This window comes from Glycine max, chromosome 11 (assembly GCF_000004515.6).
Source record: "Glycine max cultivar Williams 82 chromosome 11, Glycine_max_v4.0, whole genome shotgun sequence".
NCBI classification, from domain to species: domain Eukaryota; kingdom Viridiplantae; phylum Streptophyta; class Magnoliopsida; order Fabales; family Fabaceae; genus Glycine; species Glycine max.
Genome location: NC_038247.2, coordinates 15,023,918 through 15,037,158, shown reverse-complemented (window position 1 = coordinate 15,037,158; position 13,241 = coordinate 15,023,918). Strand labels below are relative to the sequence as shown.

The following is a 13,241-nucleotide window of genomic DNA, read 5'->3' as shown; positions in this document are numbered from 1 at the left end:
CCATATAAAATAATCATTGTCATCATTTATAAAAATTGTGTTGAGTTTTATAATAATAACTTTAAAAATGATATCAATAGTCTAATAGTGATTTGTGATTAAATGGAAATATAAATTTGTTTTATATTATTCATGCATCATTATTAATTCATAAAAAAACTTAAAATAAATTCTAAAAATAAAATATCTTCTTTATAATAATTACCAATTATTATTTTTTTAATTCTTTTTTATCACAAAAAAGCGAGAATAAAAAACAAATCAAAGCATTCTAAAATTATACTAGTTCGAATAAGAGTTTATAAAGAAACAATTAATTTTCTCATTTTATCTTATTGTTCTCGAAACAGAAAAGCAAGAGCATCACCAGCGTTGTCTTGCCAGCCTATATGCGTATACCCAACTATGTTAGATTCTATTTATCTATTTACTTACTTATTTGCTAATTCTTTTTAAATTTATTAATAAATAATACCAGACATATATATAGCAATTGCAGTAGAAAATGTAAATTTGGAAGAAACGAAGTAAAGGACCGAAATGGAAAAAGATGGAAAGAGAGTGGTGATCCTAGGAGGTGGCGTTGCGGGATCCGTCGTGGCTAAATCTCTTCAATTCCATGCCCATGTCACACTCGTTGATCCGTAATCAAAACATTCTCTGCTACTTTTTTATTTTTTATTTTTATGTTTAATTATTCGAGCAGAATTTTTTTAATTTGGATTTGGCTAATTGAGACACCCAATTTCTGTATTTAATTCATAAGGTTAATGGGTTGAAGTTTATGTACTGTGTTTTTTGGTTAATGCATAGTGGGCATTTTATCATACCCTTGTCAATTTTTGGAAACCTTGTCGCTTTTTGCAACTTCCCAAGTTTCCAAGTTTCAATTTTGTGGTTGAAAAGTGTGTTTTTGGAAGTGTTTGCCATTAGGAAATATGTTGGGGGGTTGAAGTGGTGGTGGTGTTCAAGATACTACATTGGCATTGAAGTGTTTAACTTTGTATGCACATGATGTTATTGTTGCTGTTGTCAAACTTGTCATTGTGTGCTCTTTCTCCTGATTGAGGCAGGAAGGAATATTTTGAGATTACATGGGCAAGTTTGAGGTGTATGGTTGAGCCATCTTTTGCAGAGAGATCACTGATCAATCACAGAGATTACTTAACCAATGGCGACATCATTACGTCCAATGCCGTCAATGTTACAGAAACTGAAGTTTTGACTGCAGATGGCCATCGAATTGGCTATGACTATCTTGTTATTGCCACTGGTCATGCAGATCCTCTCCCCAAAAGTAGGAGGGAAAGACTTAATCAGTTCAAAGAAGGTGAATTTGAACATATATCTTTGCCTTTGATGATCAGTTCAAATTACTTAGATGGGGAACAAAAATATTATGAATTTGATTTTAATCAGATGCTGAATAAATTGGGCCAAATATAAACCAAATTTTAGTTTTTTTGATAATTAATATTACAATTGCTAAGTTAATCTTTGAGGAGAGTAGGTTGCTGCCATTGGACTCAAGTAGGCCTGGTTATTACAAAGTAGCTGCAAGGTCTTCTTCACGTGGCATGAAATGAAGCAGTATATGGTTTAAGTGTTCTTTAAAAAAATAAAAGGACTATGGACCTCTTAAACTACCATGGAAGAAATATTATAACACATAATAGCTGGTTAAATTCTGAGTATGTTGTTATCTATATCGTTGAACTTGTTTAAAGCTGTCGGGGATTCTTTTGTACTGTTGTTTTTGAGTAAATTGAATCATGCATTGACATGGGTCATTTTAGCATAATGTTTTTGTGATTCTGTGAATGTTTTTTCTAGAATAGGTTCAACTGTGTAATAAATTTTTGTAGTCAGTGTTTGAAATCTCGAGTCGTGAAGTTCATTTTCTCTGGCAGACAATCGAGAGATAAAATCTGCTCAGTCCATTCTGATTATTGGAGGAGGTCCCACTGGTGTGGAACTTGCTGGAGAGATAGCTGTTGATTTTCCGGATAAGAAGCTTACACTAGTGCACAAAGGAGCAAGGCTTCTGGAATTCGTAGGGGCAAAAGCCGGGGATAAGACTCTAAATTGGTTGAAATCAAAGAATGTTGTGGTGAAGCTAGAGCAATCAGTTGACATGAACGCATTCACAGATGGACAGAAGATATACCAAACTTCAAATGGAGAGACCATTGAGGCAGATTGTCATTTCTTATGTATAGGGAAACCACTTGCTTCAGCATGGCTTAAGGAAACTGTGTTGAAGAATGACTTGGATGGTCAAGGTAGGATCAAGGTAGATGAAAGATTGAGGGTCAAGGGCCGGAACAACATTTTTGCAATTGGAGATATTACAGACATTCCAGTAAGTGCTTGCCATTACTAACTTTTATTCAGCTTTTCACAATTATATATTGTAGTTACCTTCTTTTATAACAAACTCAATAAGTTACTAAGTCTTGTGCTGTTTTGTATTATTCTCATGAGCTACACTAAGGTCATGGTTTATTGCCTGGGTTTTGGCCAGAATTTAGTTTCTTCTTACTGGTAATGAAAATATTGATGCAAAATGGATGAGTATATTATAAGCTAATGAAACTAGTATTCCTCAAATTCTATTTGTCTTGAGTAGTTGAGTAGAGGCTTTACTACCTGCCCATATCTTTCATTATTGTTCTTTAGGTCTTTTCAGTGATTTTGTTGGGAAAGTGTTTGAATCCTTGAATTCAAAGACAAAAGTTTAGCATGTGATATCAAATTTTAGAAGTGGACCTATATGCATAATTTCCTATAGATTTATGTGATTGTATTAGTATTACTTGGGCTTGTTATATAGGAGTCTCTTTGATTTTGTCCAATATAAATTGGTTAGATGCTATAATCTGTGGCATTTAAATCTCTCTACAAGCCACCTAATAGGAGGGTTTTTAATGGAAATCCAAACAACAGGAAATCAAGCAAGGGTTTTTGGCACAGCAGCAGGCTGAAGTGGTTGTGAAGAACTTGAAGGTGACAATAGAGGGAGGAAGAGAATGTAGGATGGAAACTTACAAGCCACATTCAGCAATAGCAATAGTTTCACTCGGGAGGAAAGATGCTGTAGCACAGTTACCATTCTTGACAATCAGTGGAAGAATTCCAGGATTCATCAAGTCTGGAGATTTGTTTGTTGGTAAAACAAGAAAACAAATGGGACTCAATCCTGTACAAGCTTGACTGGATATCGTGCACAGAGTGTATATAAATTACAAAACCAATCTGTTTCGTTGTTTGTGTGGTATATTGGTGTGTTTTCAATTGGTTTTTTAAAGAATGCATCTGTACCATATATAAAATATCTTTATGCTTAAGTGGTGTTTCTTGAAATCATGAAATGTAACCGAGTCAGAAGCAGGATGCTGATGTTACCATGGAATCATTGTATCATTGACATGTGTGGTTTTGATCAAATTGATTGGATGCTTCGTTGGTTTGTCTGCAGAGTGTTTGATATACTATATGAAGTTTTCTTTTCTGCACCATTTCTTTTCTGAATTTTTCTGCACCAGATAATACCTCGGCAGATAATAGCTGGCTTTCCCTAATGAGACAAGACTTTTGTTATTGTTATTGTTTTTTTATTTTTATTTTTTTTGTTGCACCATTTCGATGGAGATCAAGCCATGGTTTCCTCATATGTTCTGTTACCAACCTGACCTAACTAAACTCAGATGGGTATAAAACTGTTCTTTGTTCAGCATGTTAGACTGTTGACTTCCGTGGCCTAGGGGATTGCGTGTGCGGTATTAAATTATAAAGTTTTAGATAGAGTCATTAGTAATACGTTGTAATATTTAAAGTACGAATAATTTTGTATTAATAATTGTGGTAATGACAGAAACATAAAATATACAAAGACAAATAAGAGGGAAACGTTGTTATAGTATCTTCAAGTATGAGCTTTGACATATTCAAACTTCAAAAACTCAATAGGCCTATGTGAATTGACAAACAAGAAATGCATATTCTGCTTTTATTGGTAGCTAAAGAAAGTGCCTTTAGTGCAAGGTGCAAACTTATCTTAACCATGAGTAAATCCTACCCGAAACAAGGACACCCAAAACCAAATTTGCCAATCAGTTTATCTTAGTCATATTTTGTGTCATCATCACCCACTAACTCCCTAAAAGTGGATCTGTTTACTTCTCTAAGTGTGCATTCATAATCGGGAATGGTTTTTGCTTTGACATGTTGGCCAAGATAGGACAAGAAAAACTTTAGGTGAGACTATTTAAAAATACTTAGATGTTAACGGATATCAGATTTCTTGTTTCATGACAGAACACAATAATGTTGTTTAATCCATATAACACATCTTAGTTGAGTAAGTATTGTCATATAGGTATAATGGTTGTTGGTACATAGTTATTAGAAAATAAATAGACTATGCGTATAGTTGAAAATGCGATTTGAATTTGATATGATGGTGCTTCGCCAGCAAATCTTGTAAAAAAATATATAGTCCTTCCTGGCTGGTTGTTTCACACTATTTCACCCCTTTTTAATTTCATCACTATTTTCAAAGACAATATCAGTTTTGAGATCGATCAATGGTTTTACATTTCAAACTACGTGGGACAAGAAAAAAGGATCAAGGACCCATTTGCCATGAAAAGTTAGAATGTTTCTTTCAAAAGAGTATTGCTCAATCTTGTCTGGAGTGGAAGCAATCCAACCCACCATAACGAATCATCTGTCTAAAAATTGGTCAAGCCTATTGCATGTGATAACAGTAACTATCAATCTTGAGTATGGTATAAAATAAATGTAGTAGTGCAGGGTGGTAGAAAGGCTATAATAATAGGATTATAATGGGAAAATGTATTTCATTAGAGAGCATTGTTGCATTCAAGATTGCATGTTATCAAATGTTGAATTACTAGAATCATTAGCTAAAAGACTAAAAATTTGCCAAAATAGTTCAGCAAAGAAATAAGAAACTAATATCTTCCAAAGAAAAAAAAAGAATAAGAATAAACAAAAAAAAAAAAAAAACTATTCCTTTTGGGCCAAACTAACCTGGGTTCTGTAACTATTAGTTCTCCGTGAGTATATATGTTGTAAGTTCAGGATGAAAGGTGTATAATATTATACAACTTAGTAAAAAAAGAATAACTTGAGAGATAAGAATTTAAAGAGGGAGAGGGAGAAGAATCTAAAGCCGAAATCATCTAGATGGAATGGAAGAGAAAAGTCAATTCTTTACCCAATTAGTCAAAAGTTGATGAAAGTAACAGATAAAACCTTATCTTAAACTAAGGAATCAAGACTATATCAAACGCTTAGTTCTTAATCTATTATGCTAAGAAGGTCCTAGAAACTTGACGCCAGCATGCAATCACAACGCGCTTAATCTGCGGATCCCACTTGGAACTCCAGCTCATTCTCCCAACTCACCAATCACGGAAAAGAAAAATAAATTAAAATAAAATATCTTCTATTATGATTTTATTTTAAGCTTTTACATTTTAATAATTTTGTCTAAGAATTCTGAACAAGCAAGCTACGTCTTATGCAGCCTGGCACCTAGACCTTTTTAAGGAATTTTTCTAAGCAGCCATCATTGTGATGACTCATGAATACCATAGGAATTGTATTATTGTGAATTTAAATTTTTATTATGTGCTCTAAAGATTTTTAAACTTTTGATTAGTCAGAAATTATTTTGGATATAATTTTTAAATAAATTATAAAGTCAACAACTTTGTTATTTATGAATTATGATTAAATGAAAATATAAAAATAATCTTTATAATGTAATTACATTCTAATTAAATTTTATACTATTCATAAAATAATTTTAATAATACTTTTTGTGATGTTAATTTTATTTTTTTCTTTTCAAGGAGGTTTAACTTAATTAGTTCAACATGATACATAAATTATCATAAACTTATTGATATAAGTCTTTGATTTTTACGAATAAATAAAATATTAATTTTTTTATCTTTCTATTACATCAACAATTTTATTTCATTTTTTTATTTCTTTTAATTATAAAATAAAATATACAAGTTTGTTACATAAGTATAACTTTTCATATTATAATGGTGTCTTTTTTTTTTCTTAAGAATTGAAAATAATATCAGAATATTTACAAATAATTCATCCACGTTGTTGAACCAAGAGTTTCAATGACATATTAATAGTGGAGTCTTTTCATTCTGTTAGAATAATATTTTTATTAAGAAATTGGACAGAGAGAAGTTACAATACCGCTTTCTGGTTTGTGTACTGGGAAGGTGGGAACTGCCAAGTTGACAGAAGCTACAGCTTCCATTTGGCTTTAATCTTTTTTATGTCCAAATTCAAAATTTGACATTTGGACTTAATTTGATGATACATGCAATGACGTACGAAACAACATCTATTTATGTTGATGCCTTATCTTGTGAGAACATAACAATCATTATTATAACGCAAACTTCAACTTGTAATCAAGGGAGAGAGAAAATTTCAAGCACAAAAAATGGCGGAGAAGAAAGTGGTGATCCTAGGAGGTGGTGTTGCCGGTGCCAACCTTGCAAAAACTATACAACGTCAAGCCAACGTCACCCTTATTGATCCGTGAGCTCTCTCTCTCTCTCTCTCTATTTGTAGCTGCTATACCATAGTCTCTTTGTAGTTTAATTCATGTTCTTTTCTATGTTTAATTGAATTTTTATGGTTCACTTCAAACAATATTTAAGTGTTTGTTAGTTGTTACTTAAGAGTTTAATTATAAAGTTTATTGAAATAAGTTAAAAAGAAAATTTATTTTAATAAATTACCTCTAGAAGTTTATTAGAAGTGAAAAAGCTTATTCTGCTTTGGTAAGTTCAAAATAAGCTTATAACCTTACCTATAGGGATTGAATCTAACAGAAGGGGCTAATCTTCACAACTTGATGACTAAGATTTAAGCTCAGTAGGAAGAGGTGTCCATTTATAGTGTATGACAGTTCCTGGAACAGGATTGACTTTAAAAAAACGATACATGGGGTGGACCAAAAAAATAAGTTTAGAACATTTTTCAAACACACCCAAAATTTGAGAGAGGACTAAGATTTTATCATGTTTCATGTAGAGTGATAATTTGTTTGAGAAATATTTGATGTTCTGTTTGCTCACAAAGAGCTTGTTATGTATGTGGTTGGATTGACTGAGAGGTGTTGAACACAGGAAGGAATATTTTGAGATTCCATGGGCAAGTTTGAGGGGATTGGTTGAGCCAACTTTTGCTGAAAGGATAGTGATCAACCATAGAGAGTACTTCAAAAAGGGTAACCTTGTTGTATCCAGTGCTGTCAACATAACTGAAACTGCAGTGGTGACTGAAGATGGCCAGCAGATTGCCTATGACTATCTTGTTATTGCCACTGGACACACAGAACCAATCCCCAAAACCAGGAGTGAAAGACTTGACCAATACAAAGGAGGTAAGACTTTAAGTTGAAGCAAAGCAAACAAAGAAATATCTAAATTCAAATTAATGGAATATCAATCACTTTTGATTTTTCATGATTCATGATTCATCTACTGTGAATTTAAGATGATTTCCCTTTGTAGGTTTGAATATAATAGTTCGAGGCTAGATTATAAGGAGTAGTATATGACTTTGTTTGGATGAGCTTTTTTCATAAATATTTAGGAGTGGAGAAAATAAGAAAATAAAATGAATTGAATTTTCTTGTAAGTTAAAATCAACTTATGCACTTCAACTTTTAGAAAAGTTAGATAAAAGAGCTTCTATAAAAGTTAAGCGCACAAGGTGATTTTAACTTATGAGAGAAGTTCAATTCATTTTTGTTTTCCAACAAGTGTTTATAGATGCTTCCGAACAACGCCTAGGTTGTGTATTTCTAGTCAAAGTTCCATTGTATATAAAATATTGCTATGGCCTGTTTTGGATTTTGAGGCTAGTGATTTTCAATGTATTTATATCATTTGACTTATGAGGAGGATTTTCCATGGCAGAAAATGCAAAGATCAAATCTGCAAGTTCAGTTTTGATTGTTGGGGGAGGTCCAACTGGTGTTGAGCTTGCAGCAGAGATTGCTGTTGATTTTCCTGATAAGAAGGTCACCATAGTGCATAAAGGAACGAGGTTGCTTGAATACATTGGGACAAAAGCTTCAAGCAAGACTTTAAAGTGGCTCAAATCAAAGAAAATTGATGTGAAACTAGAACAATCGGTCGATTTGAGCTCCTCTTCTGAAGAAAATAAGACATATCAAACTTCAAATGGAGAGACTATAAAAGCAGATCTTCATTTTCTATGCACAGGGAAACCACTTGGTTCAACATGGATTAGAGAAACTCTTCTAAAGAATGACTTGGATGCTGATGGAAGGATCAAGGTCGATGAGCACTTGAGAGTGAAGGGCAAGAGCAACATTTTTGCAATTGGAGATATTACAGATGTTCAAGTAAGTGTTACTAACCAAAACCAAGTCATTTTTGGCTTTTAGCAGGATGTTTATATCCCCATTTCCCCTGCCATTAGATATTTCTACCTAATCAAACCATTTATAACAAATTCAACAAGATATTCTATTTTCTTAGTTTTCCCCCACATCCTATAATATGCATTATCCACATGCCATGTGTGTCGTAGTCAACGATTGTCAATTGGTTACGAAATAGGGGGAATGGATCCTGTGCATTGACTTTACCACTACATGAAATCCTAACCCTTCAATGATTTTTATCAATATAATATATTCCTATTTTGAAGTTGAGGTTTAAAAAAGGAACACTAAGATCATGACACTTAGTTAATAGTTGTGTCAATTTGTTTTTCTACTGAAGAGGATCCATTCCCTGTATGAATTATTTGTTTTTTTTTTCTGGTTTGTTCAACTGTGCTTAAGTTTTACTTACTAGTAATTACAGAGAGCTTTGAAAAAATAAGAAATCATTTTACCTATTTACTTATAAACAGGCCTAAAGTATTTGTTAACATGATTTAAGCAAATTCATGAACCTTAATTTTCCCCTATCAATTTAGCTAGGTGAAAAGGATCCAAAATCTTTAAACAACATGTGCTTAATGTTTATTAGTTTCTATCTTACTCTGCTAATAATATGAGGATCTTTTTGGGTCACTATGACATTGACATTGGTGTGGAGTATTCATTAGTTGATGACTAATCTCCCCCAGGAAATAATATGAGGATCTTTGATGTGCCAATAACATGGTTCTTTACAAGCAATCCTTATTGATGCAAGAATGTTTAATCAATGTGACAGGAAATCAAACAAGGGATGTATGCAAGTGCTCATGCTCAAGTGGTTGCCAAGAACCTGAAGCTATTGATAGAGGGAGGAGGCAAAGAGCGTAAGTTGGGAACATACAAGGCACAGCCACCAATATCTATAGTTTCACTTGGAAGGAAAATAGCTGTTGCACAGTTCCCATTCATGACTGTGCTTGGAAGGCTTCCTGGCATGATCAAGTCAGGGGATTTGTTTGTTGGGAAAACCAGAAAGGAATTAGGACTCGAACCTAATGTTAAAAAATCTTAAATTTGGTATATTGAGTGAGTGTTGTGGTGTGTAATTGTGTATATACACTTCTTCAACTCTTTTTCTTCCTTGTCATTGTTGTGCATGTGTAAGTTGATTGTATGTGTTTACTTTCCTATTGTATTCAACAAATTACTTTGTATCTGTAATGTTTCTTAATGATTTTGATGTTGTCGGTGTTGTCTCTTGAGATATGGGATTGGAGTCAGAAGCAGAATGAGTTAGAGTGTTATTCATTGGACAATTTACTTTCGGTTTTATACTGTGTATCTTTGGTTTTGCATTGACTTTTTCAGAATCCCGTTGAAATAGAAGTTAACGTGATTTTAGGTACAATTTTACAAGAGCATTTATTTCATGTACTCTCACTATTGCATCTTGCATTTCTGATTGTATTCCGGAAAGTCCATTTCAGAATGAACTTTTTTGCATCCTGAAATGAATTTTTTGAAATATAATGGAAAGTATATTATGTAATAGTGGAATACATAATACAATAAATTTACATATTTGATTTCAGGTTATAAATTTTAGGAGAGTTGGCAGGTTAGATTGGGATAGGTTTGATTAAATTTTTTTATTCAATCCGATCAAAATTTTTTGATTTCAGGTTATAAATTTTAGGAGAGTTGGCAGGTTAGATTGGGATAGGTTTGATTAAATTTTTTTACTCAATCCGATCAAAAAAATTTCGTGTTGGATTTGTACAATTTTTTTTTTCATAGTCAACCTAATCATAAATGAGTTGGGTTAGATTTCGTTAATCAAGTCTTAATATTTAAAAATTAATTTTTATTTTGTAAGAATTAAACTTTTTTTAAGTATATAATGACTAAATGCACTCAAAAGAGATTAAATTGTGACAATTTTTTTATTAAAGAATTAATGATTTTAATGCTAATTTGATATTTTTATTTTATATTGAAATAAAGTATTATATTAACATGAGAAAATAAATGAAATCAAGACAAAAATAAATAAAAAGTTAAAAAAGAAAAAAAATCACGGTGATTTAATTTAATAATTTAATAAACTATATGAGTTAAAAATTAATGTGTTTTATATTTAATAATTACTTTATATATAATAATAAATCTAATTATATGATATGAGTTAGAAGGAGTTGAGTTAGGTTAAAAAAATACAACCCGTTATCCAATCCGTATTTGATTGGATCTTAATTGAATTGGATCAGGTTTGATACAAATGCTTAAAAATTCAAATCAATATAATTGAGTTGGATTGGTTATGGGTTGACCCAAACCCATGAACACCTCTACAAAATTTAATTTTGGGTATAGAATTGATAGGATTGAAACTTTTTTAGGAAACTTATGCCCCTTTTTTCATTACTAATGGAATATTCTTCACTATTCTACTAAAAATGGAACCAAATGATCTTGTTTTCTTTCTCAATTGAAAAGAAATGTCTTGAGCAATCGCAGAAGTACTTTAATAAATAGATTTAATCTTGGCCTACTCAATTAAGGTATTCGTGTTTGTTTTATTAGACCATAAAGATCACATTTTTCCCACTTCGTTCAAATAAGAGTTGTATCTATCAGGAATCCAAATGTCTTATTCTTTTAAATAATCCATATTTGTAGCAATAAAATAAATTCCTCCCCAAAATAAAAAATGATTGTAATTACAAATATCTATGATCCATATTCACTATAAAGGACATGAAATAAAAAAAATTATATTGAATTTTGCTAGTAACCCACTTTTAAAATAAAAACACTCAAAGATAATTCACATTACTCAAAATCAATTTGAATCAAAATTATTTTGACAAAATCAATTTTATTTAAAATTAGTTTTACCAAAACTAACACAAACACGCCGTCTTTAGTGTTCCTTTTTCTTATATTTTTTTTTATCCATAAGAATTGAATATAGTACAAAAAGGATTTATAACATTCACTTACCTTACTCAATCAATTAAATTAAACTCTTTTATTCTTATATTTCTTGTTTTATTTTCCAAATAAAGTTAGAGGGCTTTTTAATGTGTAGCTTTTAGAACACTTTATTACTCCTTTTATTTTATTTTTTTATAAGATTCAATCAACTAATTCATTAAGAATACATAATTATTATTGAATTAGTTAGTATTCAGTAATTTTAAATTTTTACTATCATATAAATATTCAAGTGTAATATATAAATAAATAAAGCATATAAAATTTTGTAAAATATCTAAAAATTTGTAACGAGCCAAAATATATAATAAAATATTATTTAATTTTATAATAAAAGGTAAAATGTTTAAGTTTAAGTGTAATTTATTTATAAAATAAAAAAAATTGTATAAGTTTTAAAAATAAGAAATTATGTGATACTATATAATCAAATATATGTTCTCTACCTGAATATTCTCTTACTTTTTTGTTTTGAAAAACTTAATTAGTTAATTCATCTCAATAAAAATATTTAATTTATAAACAAATATATTTTAAATAACCATGAAAATAGCAATGACCTGTGCCAATTTGTGCATTTATACTGGTATCTTATTAGTTATTAATGAATGAAATTGCATAAAAACGTACTTTCGTGTAGTGTCTCTAATCTTTCCATCCTCATCCTGGGAAGAAGTTGAAGCAAGTTTCTCTAACCGAGTTCCTCCAAATAAAATAAAAGGCGGAAAATTCAAATGTCCCAAAAATATGCATGTGCCAATTTCCACCCAAGAAAAATCTAATTAAACAAAATTATAACCAAACACACACCAATCAGTCTTTCTTTCACCTTGTTATTCCTTTTATTGGCATAATTGCAAGAGTTGAAATAATGAGCCATAAGATGAAAATATTCCACCCAGCACCCTTTTTTTATTTTTCCACTAACTTCAATTATTACTTCTTACTATGCATTAACCTCTCTCTATTTCTTGTATATAAGTATTGATAAAATTATAATATTGCTGCAATGACACAAGACTTGTATATAAGTATTGGTAAAATTATATCTCTTAAAAATCTTCATTAATAAAAAATTACATAATTTAAAAATTAATTAATATTTTACTTCATTAAATTTGATTATAATATCAAAATTTTAAATTATTAAGTGTTCACTTGATTATATAAAAATGAATAAATATTTTTACCTTTTAATTTTGACAATTTAAATCATATTTAAAGATCAATATTTATTGTTCCCATTTTAAAAAATATTAAAAACTATGAATTTAGACAATATAATCATACAGAATAATTAAATTTAAAAATTCTCTAGCAATTAAATGACTACTTAAAAGTTATATATATTTATTTATTAATCTTAATTATTTAAATAAGATCTAATAATCAACTTCTCCCTTAATATGACACACACATATTCAACCCAACTTTTAGTTTAATTTACTACTGTTCAAACAAAATTTATTAGTAAGGTTATTTTAGTAAATTAGTCTTATTTTTAAAATAAAATAAGATACAAATTTCTCTCTCCTATATCCCTTCTCTCAAGTTTTTTCCTATCTAACAAACCAAAGTTAAGAAGTTGGGTCCGGTAATTGACTCGATTGAGGGTGGTGAGTCAGTGGTCCAATCAATGGGTCAGTAATTAATACAATTTGACCCGATATATATTAAAAAAATTAAAAATATATATATATCTATTATATATAAGTATATAACTAACTTTATTTGATTAAGAAATGTTCATTTATACTCCAAAATCTAAAATAAT

At 30.5% G+C, this 13,241-nt stretch overlaps 2 protein-coding genes across 2 annotated transcripts; both read left to right on the top strand.

Moving 5' to 3' along the window:
• The first annotated feature begins 317 nt into the window (after positions 1–317).
• LOC100818210 (apoptosis-inducing factor homolog A) lies at positions 318–3,469 on the top strand. Its single transcript, XM_003538044.5, has 5 exons — positions 318–407; positions 491–644; positions 1,074–1,330; positions 1,911–2,362; positions 2,947–3,469. Exons 2-5 carry the CDS (start codon positions 541–543, stop codon positions 3,211–3,213), a joined length of 1,080 nt encoding a protein of 359 aa, XP_003538092.1. The 5' UTR covers positions 318–407; positions 491–540; the 3' UTR covers positions 3,214–3,469.
• A 2,744-nt stretch (positions 3,470–6,213) lies between these two features.
• On the top strand, positions 6,214–9,732 carry LOC100817682 (apoptosis-inducing factor homolog A). The gene is made up of 4 exons (XM_003538043.5): positions 6,214–6,603; positions 7,197–7,453; positions 7,992–8,443; positions 9,267–9,732. Exons 1-4 carry the CDS (start codon positions 6,506–6,508, stop codon positions 9,540–9,542), a joined length of 1,083 nt encoding a protein of 360 aa, XP_003538091.1. The 5' UTR covers positions 6,214–6,505; the 3' UTR covers positions 9,543–9,732.
• Positions 9,733–13,241: the final 3,509 nt, after the last annotated feature.

Excerpts from the sequence above, each read along its gene's own strand:
- LOC100817682 (XM_003538043.5), top strand. The coding sequence starts at position 6,506 with ATGGCGGAGAAGAAAGTGGTGATCCTAGGAGGTGGTGTTGCCGGTGCC. Across the intron at positions 7,454-7,991 it reads ACTTGACCAATACAAAGGAG|AAAATGCAAAGATCAAATCT; the intron begins GTAAGACTTTAA and ends TTTCCATGGCAG. Across the intron at positions 8,444-9,266 it reads GAGATATTACAGATGTTCAA|GAAATCAAACAAGGGATGTA; the intron begins GTAAGTGTTACT and ends TCAATGTGACAG.
- LOC100818210 (XM_003538044.5), top strand. The coding sequence starts at position 541 with ATGGAAAAAGATGGAAAGAGAGTGGTGATCCTAGGAGGTGGCGTTGCG. Across the intron at positions 645-1,073 it reads CATGTCACACTCGTTGATCC|GAAGGAATATTTTGAGATTA; the intron begins GTAATCAAAACA and ends TGATTGAGGCAG. Across the intron at positions 1,331-1,910 it reads ACTTAATCAGTTCAAAGAAG|ACAATCGAGAGATAAAATCT; the intron begins GTGAATTTGAAC and ends TTTCTCTGGCAG.